The sequence below is a fragment of the Leptonychotes weddellii genome, chromosome 10, assembly GCF_054177405.1.
Source record: "Leptonychotes weddellii isolate Sample4059 chromosome 10, ASM5417740v2, whole genome shotgun sequence".
Taxonomy (NCBI): Eukaryota; Metazoa; Chordata; class Mammalia; order Carnivora; family Phocidae; genus Leptonychotes; species Leptonychotes weddellii.
The window spans coordinates 79,505,761-79,525,354 of record NC_138378.1 but is presented as its reverse complement, the minus strand read 5'-3'; the positions used below and the strand labels follow the sequence as shown (position 1 = coordinate 79,525,354).

The 19,594-nt window shown below is 47.2% G+C and overlaps 1 protein-coding gene across 1 annotated transcript in view; it reads left to right on the top strand.

Moving 5' to 3' along the window:
• Positions 1-19,594, top strand: part of TACR1 (tachykinin receptor 1) — a 146,393-nt gene that overhangs the window by 123,321 nt on the left and 3,478 nt on the right. The window contains exons 3-4 of the mRNA XM_081796645.1: positions 16,054-16,204; positions 17,940-18,136. Of these exons, the coding sequence (XP_081652771.1) occupies positions 16,054-16,204; positions 17,940-18,136 (348 nt within the window). The remainder of the gene's footprint in view (positions 1-16,053; positions 16,205-17,939; positions 18,137-19,594) is intronic.

Here is a 19,594-nt window from a genome sequence, read left to right as displayed (position 1 = left end):
GGCATCTCCCAGGAATGCTAGTGAAAGTCCCGAAACCAGGCACTGTGGCTGTTTTCATTCGTGTGTGGCCGTATTCATTAGTGCTACCAGCAACCTTCCAGAACCTCCCTTATTGAAGTCATGAGCTATCTTCCTGCGACTGCTCCCCTCAGGTCTCTAATCCTTCCCTACATCTTTGGCTCACTCATCAAGAAGACAGAAACTGGACCCTTCCTCCCCCCCTCTTCTCCCCGCCTCCATCTCCACCTTGAGCTACGGAGTTCATGCCTAATCTGGTAGGCAGCCGGAAGCCTGCACGAGGAGGTCATTTGTCTCAATGTTCAGAGCCGGGTTTTGGCATACTTAATCTGTGGTTGATAATTTAGGGAGTGCAGAAGAAAAAGATACTGTCCCTGCTTTCAGGGAGCTTACAGATAACTCGGAAGATAAAGCTCACGTGCGTGAAAAAACTGTACAAGGCATCGAGTAATCAAAAGACGAAGTCGTTGCTAAGTGGTGTGGGAGATCGGAGGAAAGGGAGGGGTGACAAAGACCAGAGAAGCTCCCTGCAGCAGGAGAGGGGCCTTGAAGAAGGGCAGGACTATCTTCCTGCGACTGCTCCCCTCAGGTCTCTAATCCTTCCCTACATCTTTGGCTCAGCAGCTAACTCATCAAGAAGACAGAAACTGGACCCTTCCTTCCCCGCCCTGGGCTACCAGGGAGAGCATCCCAGTAGCATAAATAAGACCAGTGAAGGCACAGTGCTGGCCTGCACTGCTTTCCCCGGTGATGGTGGTAACTCAGCCCCTTCTCTTCGCAGTACAATGGAGAAGGGGTTGGCAGATTTTAAGAGGCCAGGTAGTAACTATTTCGGGCTTTGCAGGACCTAGGGCCGCTCTTCCCCTTGGCCGCTGTGGCACAAAAGCAGTCGCTGACATACTTAAATGAACGGGCATGGCTGCGTTCCAAGAAAATGTTATTCATGGTCCCTGAAATTTGAATTTCATATAGTTTTCACATGACATGAAATAATCTTCTTTTGATTTTTTTTTAACCATTTATAAATGTAAAAATTATTCTTAGCTCACGAACCCTAAGCAAACAGGTGGTGACGTGACTCGACCTGGGGGCAGTGGCTTGTGGCCCCTGCCGTGGAGGGCTAAAGTGTGGGGCCCGTGGTGTCAGGGGCCCCGGGGCCACGTCTGACCACTCCTCCCTACGACCACTACTCACCAGATGCCCAGCTATGCAGGAGCTACCTCTCTGTGTCTCAGCAACCTTGCCTGCAGAGTAGCAAAAACGAGGAGCATCTCCTCTGGCCGCTATGAGGATTAAATGAGCAGGAAGTCTGGAAGAGCACCAAGTGCAGAGCACAAGTGTGGTTGGAAAAAGCTTGAGACTCAGAGTCGTGAGATTTAGGGTCTAGTTTGAGATCTGCTGCATGATCTCTGGAGGGCAGTTCCCTAGTTTTATGTAGGGTCAGAATGATTCTACTCACTCTGCAGGGGGATGGGGGGAGGGATTGTCTGGGGGGCGAGAGGATAAGAGGTGGGGAGAAAATGACAAAATAAATATGGCTGCACTTGGAAAGGGTAATGAGGCTTTGTATCACCCAGGACCCAGATCTCGGTTTCTAACTTTGTTCTCCAACAAAGGGAACCAACATACACACATACAAACTCACACAAATGATGTTGGAAGTCAAGAGACGTGGGGGCAATCAGAAGAGCTCCCAGTGGCTGAAGCTGGGGCAGTTAGAACAAAAAAATAAAGTAGTATTGGATTATAACTCCAAGGATATAATACATATCCATGGGTCCATATTGACATAAAGTATTGAATAAATAAGCAAATGAGGAAGAATGGACGAATGTTCTATTTGTCCCATATTATCCCATGCAGAAAAATTCCAAATAATTTATGTAGCTACTCTATAGGGGAGCATAACTCCCTACTCCTTAAGTGTGGGCTGTGCCTGGTGACTTTCTTCCAAAGAGCACAGTGTGGAATGGGGCGGGGAGTAGCTGTAGGGTGGATAAACCTGACAAATGCTGCCTCAGGTGACCCAAGTCAACATCAACAGCGATAAGCCATGTTGACAGCATGTACCTTTGATAGTATGTGATGAGAATGGCACCATCCTTTCACCCAAGGCAATGCTGATCTCTACAACATAGAACTCCTGGGCCGCTTGCTTAGACTCTGTCAGGGTGAACCGCCTTGCACAACTCCAGGGGGTGCTGTTCACACAACTGTCTCTGCGAATGGCGTCCCGGGGCTGTTCCGAGTGCCACGGCACATACGTGCTCTGCAATCTTTGTGTCTGAGTGTTATCGTCTGTAAAACCAAGATTACTGTAGGGAGTCGTGAGTGGGGCGCCATATATATATATAAAGCATTGAGAACAGTGCCCGGCATGCAGCAAACACTGTCTCCGTGTGCAGGGTTAGGGTTGGGGTTGCTGTTGTTGTTGTCATTATTATTGTTATTATCTGGAGGCCCGTCGGGGCTAGGTATCTCTCTGGCCCCTGTCAGTACTGAAAGGCGCTATTTAGTTACACATATGCTCCTTACGCCGCCATGTTCTACCCAGGCCCCCTTTGAACCAGGATTATCACATGTTGGAAAACCATTTCAGCCAAGACGCCACCTCTCCTAAGCCTCTTTCCTTCCCAAACACAGTGAATGTGTGGGGCTACGGGACTGGGCCGGAGGCTGGGCCTGGGGACGTCCCTCGTCCCCGGTGCCCCGCTCCCCTCTGCGCCCCCCCTGCCCCCGCCTCAACCCCTTGTGCCTGCTCTTGTCTCTGCACGGGCCCTCAACCCCGCACCCTTATGTGGCTGCCTCACTCTTCGGGTCACCTCATCAGAGAGTCCTCTGAGTGTGAGTGCCTCGTATTCTCCATCGCCATCCCCACTGGTTCCTTTATGCATGTAACACATTCATGGGTTTATATTTATTTGTTCCTATATTCATTTATCATAGGTCTTCCCCACTATAAGCTTCTCAAGGGCAGGGACCATGTGTTTTTCATTCACCAGGTATCCCTAGATTCTAGCACAAAGTAGGGAGTTCATGAACAATCGGATGGCTGAATGAATGGAGCCCAGCGGCAAGTACACTGCTCCTTCTTTCACACGTTCCTCCCCCGTAACTAAGGTGCTACCTCAACACAGGGCTGGCCTCCATCCTGAACAGGTGACTTTGTCAACAATATACACACAACCCTCATAAAGCCAAAGCGGGCATGATCCAGCACGTACACAGAGTCAAGTTCAGGAAGCCTCGTTTAATAGGTAAAAGTAATAAAAATAGGAACTCTATTAAAAAGTAGCCAAAACAGCTGTCCACGGCAATAACTGCCAACAATTCTTGGTCTTTTCTGACGTCCTGCTCTCGTACCCCATCACTGCCCGCCTCGGGCCCTCCCGGTCGGAGCCTCCTTCCCACATCCAGCCCATACAGACCTTCTGTCTCTATTGCACAGATCAGCTTAGCTTTTATTCCAGCAATAAAGACCCCCCCTTTTTTTTTGTAAGAGGAAAGATGGTGCAGAAATTACTAGATTCTCTTTGGCCAGCTTGGAGAGACATGAGAATCTGTCGATACTCCCACGTTAAAAATGTTTGTCCTCTCACATATGACTCACAGCAGACGTCAAATTGATTAATGTAGTCTCCTTGAATATTTCTTGTGAGACACATAAATTGCGTTGCTCAGTTTGTTAGTGGAAACTCTAAGCTGGCAGCCTGCGTGGCTTGTGGTGTAGTGGTCTATTGTCTGTGCTGAGCAACTTTTGGCTGAGACACAGAAAGTAGGGTGTTTGTCTTTCCCACATATTTCAGCCAACTGGGAGCATCTTTGGGCTCAGGGTTCAAGGCAGGAAAAGGCAGTGGAAATGCATTGTAAACTAGAAGCTAAGACTTGACCACATTCCAAGTCACCCATGTGGACAAAACTGAATGCTGGGGCTGATGTTTTAAGCTATGCTATTCTTTAGTAAATTACCTGCCATTATGAAATGCTGTGGATAATTTTTGTGCATGATGTACGTGTTGTTCATTCTTAGAAAACTATGGTTTCCCTGCTCCGAGTGACATTTATCAATTCTTCTTCTGAGCTCATCTGAGCAGAAAGGGGGAAAAAAAGCAAAGGATTGAAATGGGAGAAGGACAGATCTGTTTTCTATTCCCATTTCAACCCTGAGTGACTTGAACAAGGCAATTACCTTCCCTGTGCCTTAATTTTTCTATTTAAAATGGGGTTAGCAATCTCTGTCTCTTACCCCAAGTCCCAGAGGTAATGACACGAAGGGAAATCCACTTTGCAGAAACACCTTTACAATGAAACTAGAAAACGTGAGACTTCTGCCTCTTTTACAAGCCAGTAGCTGCTTACATGGTACCACGCTTGATGCAAGGTTTCATCAGAAGATTTCACCCAAAGACAAGGAAAATGGCCACTAACTGGCCATCCGCTAGGAGGTGTTGTTACTAAGATTTGCCTTGTGAAGAGGAACGTTACAGGCAGAGCAAGAGAAGTGGGCACTCGGCATGAAGGCCAAGAGTCTGGGAACTTAGTCCAGACAGGGTGGACAGGCTCTCATGACTAGGATTGTTTTGATTATTTTAAGTGTTCTTCAGATCCCACAGACTAGAGGGAGGGTAACCACCAACCAACACCCATATTTCTGGTGCAACTTACTTCTATCAGGAAATGTTTACTGATACCAGTTGGCACCAACAGAAGCGGTTTTTAAACAATGCCCCACCAGAAAAAAATCTCTGTATTTTCAGTGCTTGACAGAATGGTAAAGTACCAGCGTCCGTGCGCTGCGTGAGTCTGAGTCCTCCTCACTCAGCATTAGTTACAGGCTGGGCAGCCAGGGCAGAAGCTCATCCCAGATCTGTCCCTGGTGACTCATCCAGCAAGGAGGATTCCACTGCAGTGACAGTCAGCCAACCTCAAGCAGAGCAGAGCGCAAGAGAGTCAACTATCTGGAGGGGCTGAGGGTGGGTGAGTGATATCAGCAAAACATTTATCAGTGCTCACTAATCCTCGGAAAAAAACATGTCACAGACAAAATGCAGTCTTGTTCTCAGCGGGGTTGTAATGAACCAAGAAAGCTTACAAAGCTCATGCTACATTGCTAAACACTGGACCAAAGTGCATACCGGAAAATGGCATCATGAGGGATTGGGGGTGAGGTGTGGAGGGTACAATGAATGCAAGCCCATAAAATGCACGCTGCTTTAACATAGTGGTGTTAGGGGAAATGCCAGTAACCCAAATGAAACGCTGATTGGTCCAGGTGATGGTTGCAGTTTGGCGCCACCTGGTGGTGGTTGTCTTCTCGGACGTCAATAGCTGGGCTGTGTTGTTCTGGGATTTCCAGAACTACCATGGGGATTCCAGGAATATCTACATGATTTGATGTGATCTGCCAGGCTGAGAAGATCGACCAGGGAACAGAGTATAGACTCAGGGACTCCATGTCTGTCTCCCTGCCTCCTGAGACAGAGTCTCCCTCCCCACCACATTCCCTACCCCACCAAAGCAAGAACCTTCACCCACCATGGGAACTCTGTGGCCACCAGGATCTCTGACCAGCCCCCTTGGCCCCACTCTGGAAATCAGTCCTCCTCCTTCATTTCCTCAAAGCCCCGCTGACATGGAGCTGTTGGGTGGGGCATATTTTACAGAACATTAGAGGAGTAATTATAGAAATCAGAGAATTACAGCAGAGGATAGGATTGTTCTTTCTTGAATTTACTCACAGCTACCCTCGTCTTTGCAATCTGGTGAGCAGTTCTCACCACGGGGAAGTTGTTGCTGGTGCCCTTTCACAAGTCCCTGCTTCCGATCCTGGGCCTCAGGGACGCTCGCACTCGCTCGCTCTCTCTTTCTCTTGCTTGTTCCTTGTACTGTTGATATTCTCCCCGCTGCCCCCCGCCAGAGACAGGTTTAGCATTTTTCTCCCTACCTCAAATTAAGCTTTTGGCCTATCTTTTCTTGTCCCCAAACACAATAAAGTCCTCAGCCAAATCAAGGACCATCTGATTTACTCTCTTCTCTCAGCATTGGGAAGTGTGCAGAAGCTTTGGAATTCAGGGTTTATTTTTTCTTTAACATAGAAACCAGTGAAAATTTCAGGTAGGAGTATTCTCTTCCCGTCTCTACCCCATTCCCATTCTGCCCCTGAGCAAACTGGAAGGAGGAGGGGTGTGGGTAAGGGAGTCTAGTTTCTTTCTGCCGAGTCCATTGTTTACATATCTCTTGTTAGAGCATTTCCAAACTCTGGAGCCATTCCTGGCAACACATCCTCTTTTGTTCTCTTCGTCTGAGAGAGCTAGCCGAGCAAGAAAAAATCTGAAACCAGGACATCATGAGAGCCAGTGCGGGGATGAGGCCGGCGAATTTGCCATGTGATATCTTCTGGAAAGCTGAAAGTCTGGCTGCAAATAACTGAAACTATCCCCTGACCCTCTTCTTAAGAAATGTGAAGGTCTGGAGATATTTTATTTTGGAGAACTGAGTAAAATAGTAGAAGAGATTTACTGTCATGGAGAAAAGATACACTACAAAGCCACAAAAAATGAGAGAGTGTGGAGATGGCACCAGAAAGAAAGAAAGATCGATTAAGGAAACAGAGTGAAAGCCCCAAACAGAGCCAAGGAATCATTGAAGAAAACAATTTGGAGCCTTTTGTCAATATACTCACCAAAATAAATCCCTGATGGACTGAATAGTTACAATGCAAATAATCAAATAAATGAACAGGAAGAAAATATGAGTGAATATTTTCATGATTTTGGTATTGGGAAGGCAATTCTAAGTATAATACGATAGACAGAAGCCATAAAGAGTTCTCACAAATTAGTAAGGACCGTAGGAATACCCCAATGTAAAATCAAACAAATTAAACAAGCAGTCAATTTGGAAAAGAAGACATGACAATGATAAAAAAGCATAATTATAAAATTTCAGTGCATAATGAATCAAGAATATTAAACGTAAACTGTCATGCTGTCGAAGACTAGAAGACTTACTAACACCCAGTGCCGCTGTGCAGGGAAAGGGAAAGCCCCAAGGCCATGGGTGGTGTAAACTGGCAGGTATTCTCTGACAAGTGACAAGATATACCAAACCTTTAAGGACACTTTAACTTAATTCTGGTGAATTAATCCTTGGGAAATAAGAATGAGAGCAAAGGCATGTATTCAAGATGTTAATTACAGTATCAGTTAAATATCAAAACATAGTAAACAACCCAAATGTCCCAATTAGAAGACAGGCTGAATACACATGTACCTCCATAAAATGGGGCATCATCACACCCATGAGAAATGTTGTTATAGAAAAATATTTATTGACATAAAAAGAGGATTGTGACAGTGTGATTTTTGAAGTAATATAAAACACACTTACGTATGTATAAATGTGAGTGTGCGTGTGCATATAGGTATGGAACGACATTAGTCAATTTTAATAAAATTTATTTCAAGGTCATGGGATTATAGGAACTTCTAAAGTTTTTCTTTTTTTAAAGATTTTTTTAATTTTAGGTGGAGAGAGAGCCCATGCGCTGCGCACATGAATGGGGGAGGGGGAGAGGGAGAGAGTCCTCAAGCAGACTCCCCACTGAGCACATGGCCCCACGCCAGGCTCCATCTCACAACCCAGGAGATCATGACCTGAGCTGAAACCAAGAGTTTTCAGACACTTAGCCAACGGAGCCACCCAGGCGCCCCCTAAAGCTTTTCTTTTAACCCTTGCCCATATTTTCAAATCCACAATGAATATATAGTGCTTGCAACAAGAAAACTATTGATTAAAAAATGAAAACGTAGGAAATGCTTGGGCCTCCAGGCTCTGTGCCTGTCGGACATGCATTCAAGTGGATGCTAGACACACTACTGTGGAGGATGCCCTCAGGGGGACTTGTTGCTGGTGTGGGGATGGAGCAGGTGAGAATTCTAATGTCCTTCCAAGCCTGAGATGCTCTCTTTCTATGAAACATTTCATTGGTACCACTTCTGCAAGGGTGATTAAAGAAGAATACCGTTGGGCTCTGCCTCCAAGGACCATAGCATCTAATGAAGCAGATAAAATATAAAAAGTTGCCTGGAGAAGAACACATCAAAATTCTGACTTGTATGGTTTGGACAGTGACTGACGAAGAAATGTGCTTTATTTCCTGTCTCGTTCACAGGCAGGAGCTGAGCGACTACCTCCAGGAGGCAGGACCATTTGGGGGTAGGAATTTTGTGAACCCAATCTTTCTGTGAATTCAATGAATTCACTTGAGCATCTGCCTCGATTGGTCAAAGCACATCCTAAAACAGGCTGACTTAGGGGCATTTGTGCCCCAAATTGATGGCTGGAGGCAGTCTTTTTTTTTTTTTTTTAAAGGTTTTATTTATTTATTTGACAGAGAGAGACACAGTGAGAGAGGGAACACAAGCAGGGGGAGTGGGAGAGGGAGAAGCAGGCTTCCCACGGAGCAGGGAGCCCGATGCGGGGCTCGATCCCAGGACCCTGGGATCATGACCTGAGCCAAAGGCAGATGCTTAACGACTGAGCCACCCAGGCGCCCCGGCTGGATGCAATCTTGATAGAGGTTTGATCCTGGCCCCTCTTCTGAAGAACAGGGAGAAGGACATGTACTCACATGACTGTAACCCAGGGTAGACTGGGCACAAGCAGGGGAGGGTACTTGGGGGCTTCAGTATCCTCTGCCTTGTCAAACAACACACAGATGGCTTCCTTTGGCCCCTGCCCTCCCCTCCCTTTCATGACCCAACATTTTAAGAATGGAGTCTCCACCTACTACCCCCACTTCCTCACTCCCCATCAGCCAGCCCACCTGCGCTAGCCTTCGCTAACCACCCCGAAAATATTGACTCTGCTCCTCACCTCCTCTTTCCAAAACCACAGAGCAAGTTCCAGTCCTCATCCCACCCCCTGCCCTCCCAACGCCCCTCCCCCAGACAGGCTCCACCAGCCCCTGGACTCGCCCTCCCTTCCCTCCGCTCCCTCCCCGTCCTTCTTCCCTCCTGCCTGAGCTCACTCCCACTCTCCTCTCTCCCCAGTATCCCCTCATCTTCTCAGGGTTTGGGGACACCCAAGGGCTCCAAATCTAATCTCCATCCAGGTGTTTTGTCCTAGCTCCAGCCAGATCCAGACATCCAACTGCCCGCCTGAAGGTCAGCATGTCCAAATGTCAACTTGCTGACCTCCCCCAGCAAGCCTGCTCCTCTTCCACGGTCCCCCTACCAGCAACAGTTGGCCTCACTCTCCCCCCGTTCACCCAGGCCAGAAATCCGGCTAAATTGCCCCATTGGCTGTCAAGCCCACCAGCCACAGCACCCCTCGGAGACTTCCCCGCCTCCCCATTCTGCCATGGCTCTAGCTCAGGCCATTGTCACCTCCAGCCTGGATCCCTGCCCGGCATCCTAAAGGCTGGTGCCTCTAGCCTGGCCGGCCTCCATCCAAGCCCTGCCTCCATCAGAGCACAAGCATCTGACCATGTCACTCCCTGTTTAAAACCATTTCATGGTTTCCATCAACTTCAGACTACATTATAAACTCTCCGGCCTGTCATAAAATGCCCTTCATGATTTGGCCTCGGTCTACCTTTCTGGCCAAGTCTCCTGATACGTCCTCACAGGGCCACATTCCATTCAGTCCGAAACATAGCACAGCACCCCACCATGCCAAGATCCTCCGTCAGTGCCTTTGCCCTTGCTGTTCTCCCTCCCTGAAGTGCCCGCCTCCTGCTGATATATCAGGGCCTGGCCAAGCACACCTCTTCCAGGAAGCTTCCGTGACTGGTTTGGTCGAGAGTCTCACTTCTGCATTCCCATTCCTCTCCATGCACTTAGTAACAAAATGCCTACGGTAGTCAGAGTAATTTTTAAATTATTGATATATGTATCTATTTTTTATATTTCATATGTATTTATAAAGGCCTCTGACACCTTTCTCAGTGTCTCCATTCGGCTTGAAGAGGGAACCACTGTCTGTCACTTCCCATGTCACATTCCTTGGCATTTCTCTGTGTCCCCCGCAGACTGAGCTCCTGGTGATGAGACCTGACTCTTGGGCCCTTCACACAGGGCCAGGCATCTGGTAGGTGCAGAATAAACACTTGCAGAACTTATAAATTAGTAGACTGTCATTTCCATCTGCCTCCAAAAGGGCTGCCAGGGGCTTTGGGGTTTGGTCTGATATCTAGAAGTGAAAGTGAACCAAGAAATGTATGGATTTTTCTTCCTTTTACTACAAAGAAACCACATTTAGCTGCAAAGAAGACAAGTTCTTGGAAGGAAGAAGTCAAGCAGGCATCCAGCACTGCGCTCTAAGAAGCAAGAGCCCGAGGGCTGTTGGCGGAAGGGCAGGAAGGGGTGCTACTCAGCTCGTGTCCAACGAGGGGTGGCCCCACAAGTCTGGGATGCAAAGAAGGCTCTGGGGACAGGCGTGCTCCCGGTCACCTCAAGCTTGCAGGACCATCCCAGGAGGCGGACTCAGCTTGTTGCCCGTGACCTAGGATGGAGTAGTGAAAGCTGCAGGCCCCAGGTTCTCAGTCTGAGGCACTGCATCGGTCCGCAGGTGCTGGCAGGAGGAGGCTCAGCGACAACGACTCTTAGCCCCAGCTGCGAGGAGAACCACGTGGGAGCTTCTGAAACTCCAAGGCCCAGACAGCCCTGCAGGCCAGGCTTCAATCAGAAGCTGAGGGTGGGATCCACACCCTGAAATTTTTCAGCACTCCCCAGGTGATTCCAATGTGCAGCCAAGATGGAGAGCCATGTGCTTCAAACTTGAACTTGCGAATGAACCACCAGGGAGTCTTGTTAAAATACACATTCTGATTTGACCCATCCGGGGTGAGGCCTGGGAGCCTGTATCTCTCACAAGCCCCAGGTATCGCTGATGGAGCTGGCTTTATGGCCAGTGAGCGGCACGTCACAGGGGGTATTCAAGAAGTAAGTGGCTGATTACATGGTATGGAAAGTGTGGAGAGGGTTAATGCATTGGATAAGGGTTAGGATTACATCAGTGCTCATCAGCCTTTTTGTTACAGCTGAAGTCTCCCCCACCACCACCAAACAGCATCATCCACAGAAAGTCACACGTAAACCCAGCAAAGCAGAGTTGCTTGTTAGAGTGAAAGCAGGAACCCCAGAGCCCTGCCCTCTCAACCCCCTTCCTCCCCCACCTCAGGGCACCTAGAGCCTCAAAGAAGTGCATTAGAAGATGTGCTGGATACTATTTAATACACCCATGTATCTGATTTCAGATGCTGGGGATTATTTCAGAGACTGGAACTGTTGGTGCTTGAACAACGAGGTGACTCCAGATAGTGAGACATTAAGTAAACCTGGATTAGTGAGCATTAAGGCATTCAGGACAGGCGAATCTGCAGGATTTGGGATGACACAGTCTGTACTCAGCAAGTTTATCCTGTAAAATGTGCTGTTTCCACCAACAGAATTTAATGATCAGAGTCCATGCACGTATCTCATCAAGTGGGAAGGCAGCCAAGCCATCGGCCTGTCACAGCCTCTTGCTGTCCCTCCTGGTCCCCTCTCTGACTCACTCTGATGCATCCCTGACCCCTCTTCTCTTCTGCCAAGGCAGATATTAATTCTGAGAGCTGATAAAACCCTGCCTGGCAGGAACCTAGGGAATATCAGAGTTGAGAGCCAAACAATAGCATGGAGCCACACATAATAAGATTACACAGGTTCCATTGGCCAGCTCTCTAAAATAATGATGTTGGCAAAAAAAAAAAAACTACAAAACAGGATTATCTCCAATTAACTACAAGGATATGATAAAATTTCTCCAAGAAAGTGTCAAGATGGGAGAAATGTATTTATTTTCATATCTTCTACTGAGGGAGTTTCATTCATTTGACTGAGAGCCATTTAGAAGTTTTGATAACTCAGACATTGCTTAAATTGAGTATTTGCAATTTCTATGTAAAAGGGGTTTTCTAAGCAAGATTTAGGGGGATGCATTTAAACTTTGATCCCATCCAAGAACCAAACCTACAGGTTGGTTTGGGTTTTTTAATGATTTTGGAGAGGGAGGTTGTTGAGAGTTTCCCGGAGGGAGAAGACTGTGCATCTGAAGACCTAAAGACCCCAGCTCCACTAGAATGTTCTTAATGGATTTTTAAATTAAGTTTATTGCAATAAAATATATATAACATAAAATTTACCATTATACATTCCTGGTATTGTTGCAACCATCACCACAAACCGTTTCCAGAACTTTTCCATTATCCCAGATTCTGTACCTATTATCTCACCCTCTCCTCTTAGCCCCTGGCAACCTCTATTCTACTTTCTGTCTTTATGAATTTGCCTATTCTAGATATTTCATATAAGTGGAATCGTACAATATTTGTCCTCCTGTGTCTGACTTATTCACTTAACATAATGTTTGCAAGGTTCATCCATTTTGTACCAGGTATCAGAACTTCATTCCTTTTTATGGCTGAATAATATTCCATCATTAAGTATATACCACATTTGGTTTACCCACTCAACTTTTGAGGGCCATTTGGGTTATCTCCACCTTTGGGCTATGGTGAATAGTGCTGCTAGGAACATTGGTGTGGAAGTATCTATTTGAGTTCCTGCCTCCAAATCTTCTGAGTATACATCTAGAAGTGGAATCGCGGAGTCATATTTCTGTTATTCTTCATCATCCCTGTTCTAGAATGGACAAGTTAATGCTCTACCTGATTATAATACTTTTTTTTAAATTTTATTATTTTATTTATCTGACAGAGAGAGAGAGTGACAGCAGGAACACAAGCAGGGGGAGTGGGAGAGGGAGAAGCAGGCTTCCCGCCTAGCAGGGAGCCTGACGCGGGGCTCGATCCCAGGACCCTGGGATCATGACCTGAGCCGAAGGCAGACGCTTAATGACTGAGCCACGCAGGCGCCCCTATAATACTTTTTAACTGAAATTAAGTCCATACTTTTTGTTGTTTACAAATAAATAAAAAAATAACTTTTCCTTCTTAAAAAAAAGGCTGGGGCCTCCTGGGTGGCTCAGTCAGTTAAGCGTCCGACTCTTGATCTCAGCTCAGGTCTTGATCTCAGGGTTGTGAGTTCAAACCCCACATTGGGCTCCATGCTGGGCCTGGAGCCTACTTGGGGGAAAAAATAAAAAAGTGAGGTTGATAAGTTATGTTTGGTGATTCAGCTTCGCATTTTCCTAATAGTCTAATCTGATCTGTGATTTTCCAAAGGGCACTTTGTTTTAAAGTGTAAGTTTTATTTTCTATTCAGGTATGGTGAGGCCAATAGATGAGGACATGATTGCCATTGAAAAGATAATTTATTACTCATAGTTCCCAGGACGAAGGGGCAGACGTGCCACGCAGGGCCACAGGCAGAGAGAGAGCATGGGGGAACTTCAGGAAAGACTTTATTATGTGTTCCAGGGAAGGAATGGGTGAGGCAGGGTAAACAGGCTTAGAATTGGCTAGTTTGAACGATTTCCGTGGGTTCCGCGCCCCTGACTGCCCGAGGTGGCCCTGGGGTGACTATGGCCGCCAGATAGCATCCCACAGTGTAAGAGCCCCTGAGAAAACAGGTCGGGGGTATGGGCCCTGGGTTGGTTAGTTTGTATATGAAAGTCACCCCAGCACGAGTTATCTCTAAGAATCAACTGGCACAAGGAGGGACAGTCCTTTCCAGGTCAGCAAGGCCCAGACCTCAAAGCACCAGATACAGAAACTAAAAAAATATGGTTAACACACACTTTAGTGAAGTCATAAATCTCAAACAATGGGGTTTCCAACAGGCTTGCAGACCTTGGACCTGAAACAGTGTTTCTCAGGGCTAACCAAGTATCAGAATAACTTGGAAAATTTTCTCAACTGTGGTTTCCTGCTTCTACACTCAAGGCCAATTAAATGTCCATCTCTGAGCACTGATCATTTTAAAAGCTCCCCTGGTGATTCTCATGATTCCGGGCTTGAGAGCCATCAATTTAGGACAGTGTTTCTCAAAGTCTGAACCTGGACCAGCAGCAGCAGTATGGCCTAGGAATTTGTTATAAGTGCAGATTCTCAGGGGGCGCTTGGGTGGCTCAGTTGGTTAAGTGTCTGACTTTGGCTCAGGTCATGTTCTCAAGGTCCTGGGATCGAGCCCCGTGGCAGGGTCCCTGCTCGGCAGGAAGTCCGCTTGTCCCTCTGCCCCTCCCCCCTGCTCATGCGCACGCTCTCTCGCTCTCTCTCCCTCTCTCAAACAAAATAAATAAAATCTTTTAAAAATAATAAATAAAAAATAAAATAAATGCAGATTCTCAGGTGTACCCCAGACCTGCTAAGTGGGAACGTCTAGGTGTGGTCCAGCCCTTTGTGTTCAAACAAGCCCCCCAGGTGATTCTGAAGCTGGCTCAAGTTTGGGAACCACTGGTCTAGGATAAGGAGCACAGGTGAGGACTGCATGGTCCTCCCATCATGTCCCTGACCCCTAGCCTGATGAGACCGGAGCAGCCTGTCTGCACAAAATGGACGCGCTCAGCACCCTGCTTTGCTGATCTGCGGTGCGCTACTTAAGAGCTCTTCAAGTGTCCTCAAGCTGCAAATTTTAATATTCAGAGGAAGCTGAATAAGTAGTAAAACTGTGGGGCAAAAAAGTGATTGAAAACATAGTACCGATAAAGGAGAGAAATGAAATAAAGAAGTGGGTTTTCCTTATTGGGGAAAAAAAATCATTTCAGAGAATAAGCATAAACAGAGTGGAAGAAAATATCATTGGGTGACTTTTCTCCAGTGACAAGAAGCTGGTTCTGGGGTCACAGTCCTGCCTTCTTATCCCAGCTCCTCTTTTTAGCAGCTGTGAATTTGGGAAAGTTAATTAATTTCTAACCTTCAGTTTCCTCATCTATAAAATGGGATTATGATGGTAGCTACCTAATCATTTGTTTTCAGGATCAAATAAGAATAATATAGTTGAGTAGTTGAGTGCTTGGCTTTGTGCTCTTCACTAATTAAAATCTAACTACCCTTTCTGCTGTGAATACCATACATTATTATTAGCACAGTGATCTAGAGTGAACTCCCCAAAATATTAGCTGTTCCCACTACGATTATTACTATTAGGAGACTGAGCCTCTCCCTTAAGCTCACATCAGGTGAAAGGGGCTACAACTAGCCAGACAAGTCAAGGACCCCCTGAGAAAAATATCCTTTCTCAAAATTCAAAAAAATTATTTGAGTGTCTTACTTAGAAAGATCCTTGCCTTAAACAGAATAGGATAAGGTATGCTGTTGTAACAAACCTCAAAATCTCAGTGGTTTAACATGGCAAAGCTTTCTTTCCTGCCCATGTTCCAGTCAAACTCAAGTCAGATGGTATCTGGCCTGCGAGTTGTAACTCAGAGACCCGGGAAGCTTCCATCTGGAGATACATTTTTAAGGGCCAGGCTTAGAAGGGGCTTATACTTTGTGCTTTCACCCCCTGCTCCTAGTTCTAAGATAAATGTAATCTCTCTCCTCCAAGCTAATTATTCTTATACCTGTGAATCCACTTGTCATGCAGAATGGATGAGAGCTCACCAACCCTTTAGTAGCTCTCATCTGAATGTACAAATTGGCCCACCCTCCTGCACCAAAACTGAGCCTAAATGTAATCCGACTGGTATAAACCGAGTGGTACAAGCATCTCCTGCAATTCTAGAGACTACACTTCTATTAATGCAGCCTCAGGTTGCGTTTTTTTGGAGGGAGAGTGTAAGGAATATTGAACTTACTATCAACTGAAATTGTCATAGGTATACAACGGATTCAGTTCCCTTTCACCAGTGTTTATTCTTCTCTTCAATCTCAGCAGGAATCTCTATTATGGAAAGAGTCCACAAGAAGAACATACGTTGAAGAGATTTGTTTTCTCTAGTTTATCCATTTATGTATCACCCAACCATTCAATGCAGGCGGCAAGCCTCCCTGGGTGTGCCTTGTCATCCAAATGCTGAGAAAGGTAGTTGTCAAGCTTTGACCACCCCTGTTATTTCTCAGACGGACCCCTCCCATGCTCCTTGTTGCAGGTACCACATCTGCGTGACTGTGCTGATCTACTTCCTCCCCTTGCTGGTGATCGGCTATGCGTACACCGTGGTGGGAATCACTCTGTGGGCCAGCGAGATCCCTGGGGACTCCTCGGACCGCTACCACGAGCAGGTCTCTGCCAAGCGCAAGGTAATCGAAGAGCAAGCAGCACCTGACCCACCCTGGCGCAGGCGATAGGCTGGCAGGCACCTGAGCCCCAGAGCCTCCCGAGGCCCAGAGGCCGCAAGCACAGAACATCCCTGGGTCTGTGGAACAGTGGAGGGGAGGGCGGGGATGTGGGGCGGGGGAGGGAAGAGACCTTTCTTCGTCCTATTTGTAACCTGGGCCCACCTGTACAGGCAGGAGCCGCTTCCTTCTTGCCTTAAGAGTAATTGGCAACCTGTCGAGCTATTAACATGCACACACATACACCACACACGCACGCACACACACACATTTAACTACAAAGGCAGTGAAGAGCTATTGAGTCCTCTTTTGTTATTAGAGTTTGGCAAAATAATGCATTCACTTGATTCAAACATCAAAAAGTATCAAAAGGAACAAAATTAGTGATGGAGAACAGACCAGGGGTTGCCACGGGTTATACTGGGGGGAGAGTCTGCCTATAAAAGGGTAGCATGAGTGAGTTTCTTTGTGCTGATGATGGATCAGGTCTGTATCCTGATTGTGGTGGGGTTTTCACCATCTATCCATGTGACACAATTTCATAGAACTATACACCAAAAAAGAATGAGTGCGTGCAAAAACTGGCAAAATGCAAATACAGTCTGAAGTTGAGTTAATAGTGCTGTGCTAATGTTTATTTCCTCATTAATCATGTGATAGAGTTGTGTAAGATGAGATCGCTGGAGGTACCTGGGAACTCTCGGTACTACTGTTGCAAGTTCTTGGGAGTCTTAAATTATTTCACAATTAAAAGTCCAAAGATATATGGAGTCTTACCATGAAAGGGCTCCCTCCTTTCTAGGTCTTCTGTCTACCCAGTTCCCAAATGTGCAGGTGTGCGCACGTGCACATGCACACCACGGTAACCACTGTTATTTGTTATTAATCTGTCCAGATATTACAATGTATTTATAAGCCAAATATATATTGTTTTCTTTTTTACACAATAAATACATACTTCTTCCCCTCCCTTTTTCCGCTTAATAGTATCCACAAGATATATCGAAAACCGATACATCAAGAGCTTTCTAATTTTTTCTCTTTGGGTACCTCTTTACATAGTATCTCATTAGTGGATGCTAGTTAGCTTTTCTCTGAAGATTTTGTGGGGATAAAAAGGAACATGTTACATCACTCACTGTTCATAAGAACCCTTGAAATCCCCTTTAGCCATCTGGTGCTCCCCAGACCCCTCCCTTCCCCTTCCTTGCCCAGGTACTGCCCTGGCCCTTGGTTGCCCCCCCACACACCCCCACTGTTTCCTCCCCCTTCCTGGATCTCTACCCCCTGAACACCCATTCCCCTGGGTCTGCCCACCCTCGGCTTCTCCACTCACTGCCCAGAAGGATAGAACACAGAGGTTCTCAAACATGAGTGTGTCTCAGAATCATCCGAAGGCCTTGTCAGACACAGAATTCTGGGTTTCACCCCCAAGGTTTCTGATTCTGTGAGTGTGGGATGGGGTCCCAGAATCCACATTTCTGACAAGTTCCCAAATGATGTCACGACCGGAGCCACACTCTGAGAACTACCGACATAATCAAAGTCCCTTGGTACCGCACATAAATTGTCCTTCCTCCTCCTCGAAAGGGGTTATTATCAATACTTCCCAGCCTGTACTGCACTGTGTGCGGCGAGGGGGTGGGAGAAGAGAGAACCATGAGAAAAGGTGGTCTCACCTGTCTCACCCTCTTGCCAGGTGGTCAAGATGATGATCGTCGTGGTGTGTACCTTTGCCATCTGCTGGCTGCCCTTCCACATCTTCTTCCTCCTGCCCTACATCAACCCTGATCTCTACCTGGAGAAGTTCATTCAGCAGGTCTACCTGGCCATCATGTGGCTGGCCATGAGCTCCACCATGTACAACCCCATCATCTACTGCTGCCTCAACGACAGGTGAGGACCCCATCCCCCACACTCACTCCGGGGGCAACAAGATCATTTGTCTCCATAGCGGCCAAGGATCCAGCCTAAGTGAGCAGAACCTCTGTGAGACAAGAGGGAGTGGTAGGGACTGCAGCAAAAAATGACCACGCCACTCAATCCCTACTAATTATTGCCATGCAGGATTAAGAACCCAAAGTGGGCTTTTTTTTTCCTTTCCAAGAAGAACCAGAAATCTGCATTTTTGTGTGAGGTCTTCTAATTTTTGAACGCTGGCAACTAAGGTAGTGGGGGTGGGGGTGCACATTAAAAAAACCTCTGTCATAGATGCATATAAAGAGGTCTACAAGCTGGATCCAGTTCACGGCCTGGGAGTTTGGTCACTCTGCCCTACGGATCCACACACAGGGGGCTGTGCGTGCAGAGAGGGAGAGAGAGAGAGAGGGAGTCAGAGAGAGTCACGCACACACAGAGACACCGATGGCACCAGAATACCATTCTCCACGGGGCATCTTTCCCCTCACTGGTCTCTCACTTTCCTCTTCCCATCCATCCCATCATACAATCTGGGCAGCTTTCCCCAGTTTCTTCCAGCAGCTCCAGCAGGACAGGGTAAGCAAAAGGCCCTGATTCGGCCCTGACTTGGCCACACCGGTCAGGAGAACTGTCCTAGTAGAAGAAGCCAACCTTGGACAAGTAAGAGAAGGCGGAGCCCATCAGGGACAGCGGTCCGCCATAGGGAATTCGGGTCCGTGCGCAGAGTCCCCAAGAGGCAGCTCAGTCCCTCAGCTGGGAAAGGAGGCAGGGCCAGGGGGAGGAATAAAATGCTTGTCACAGTCTTTCTAGCTTTCAGTCATCAGCCTATAAAGTGCCTTCTGTGAATGAGACACTCAGGTGCTGTGAATTTGGTGGCAGCCATTCTCTTGAACGTATCCAGATGCTCTCTGTTAGGTTAACTCGCGGATTCATCTTGGGTTAAATATCCCAGTATGTCTTTAAGTAAAGGCTGACTCTCCCAGTTTATCAAACCGGGGACCTGAGGCACATGGAAGGGACGTGACTGAAGTGAACCTCAGTCAGCGGGCTCCTTGAGAGACAGGAGTCCTGACATGTGGGTTTCCTGCCCAGGGACGAGCACAGTACCGAGCACACAGCAAACACTTGGCGGACGCTTTTGTTAGTGTTGAATCGATCCAGCGTGGGCTGAGGTGTGGGCGGAGGCAGCAGAGTTCAGGGGTCGCCCTCAGTCAGCACAGGCATTTCACGCGAGCCTGGGGTCTAGTCCTGGACTGTGCCTTCATGACTGACCTTCAAATCGTTTTCACCTTAATGTCTCCAGCTGTCGGTATAAAAACCAGTAAGAGAGAGTCACGCTCGGGTATGTCCACGTGTGCAAGAGCTGAGATAGTGGTGGGAATGCCCTCTGGGAGCAAGCTGTCCCCGAGGGTCACCTCTGCATCTGCTCTCTCG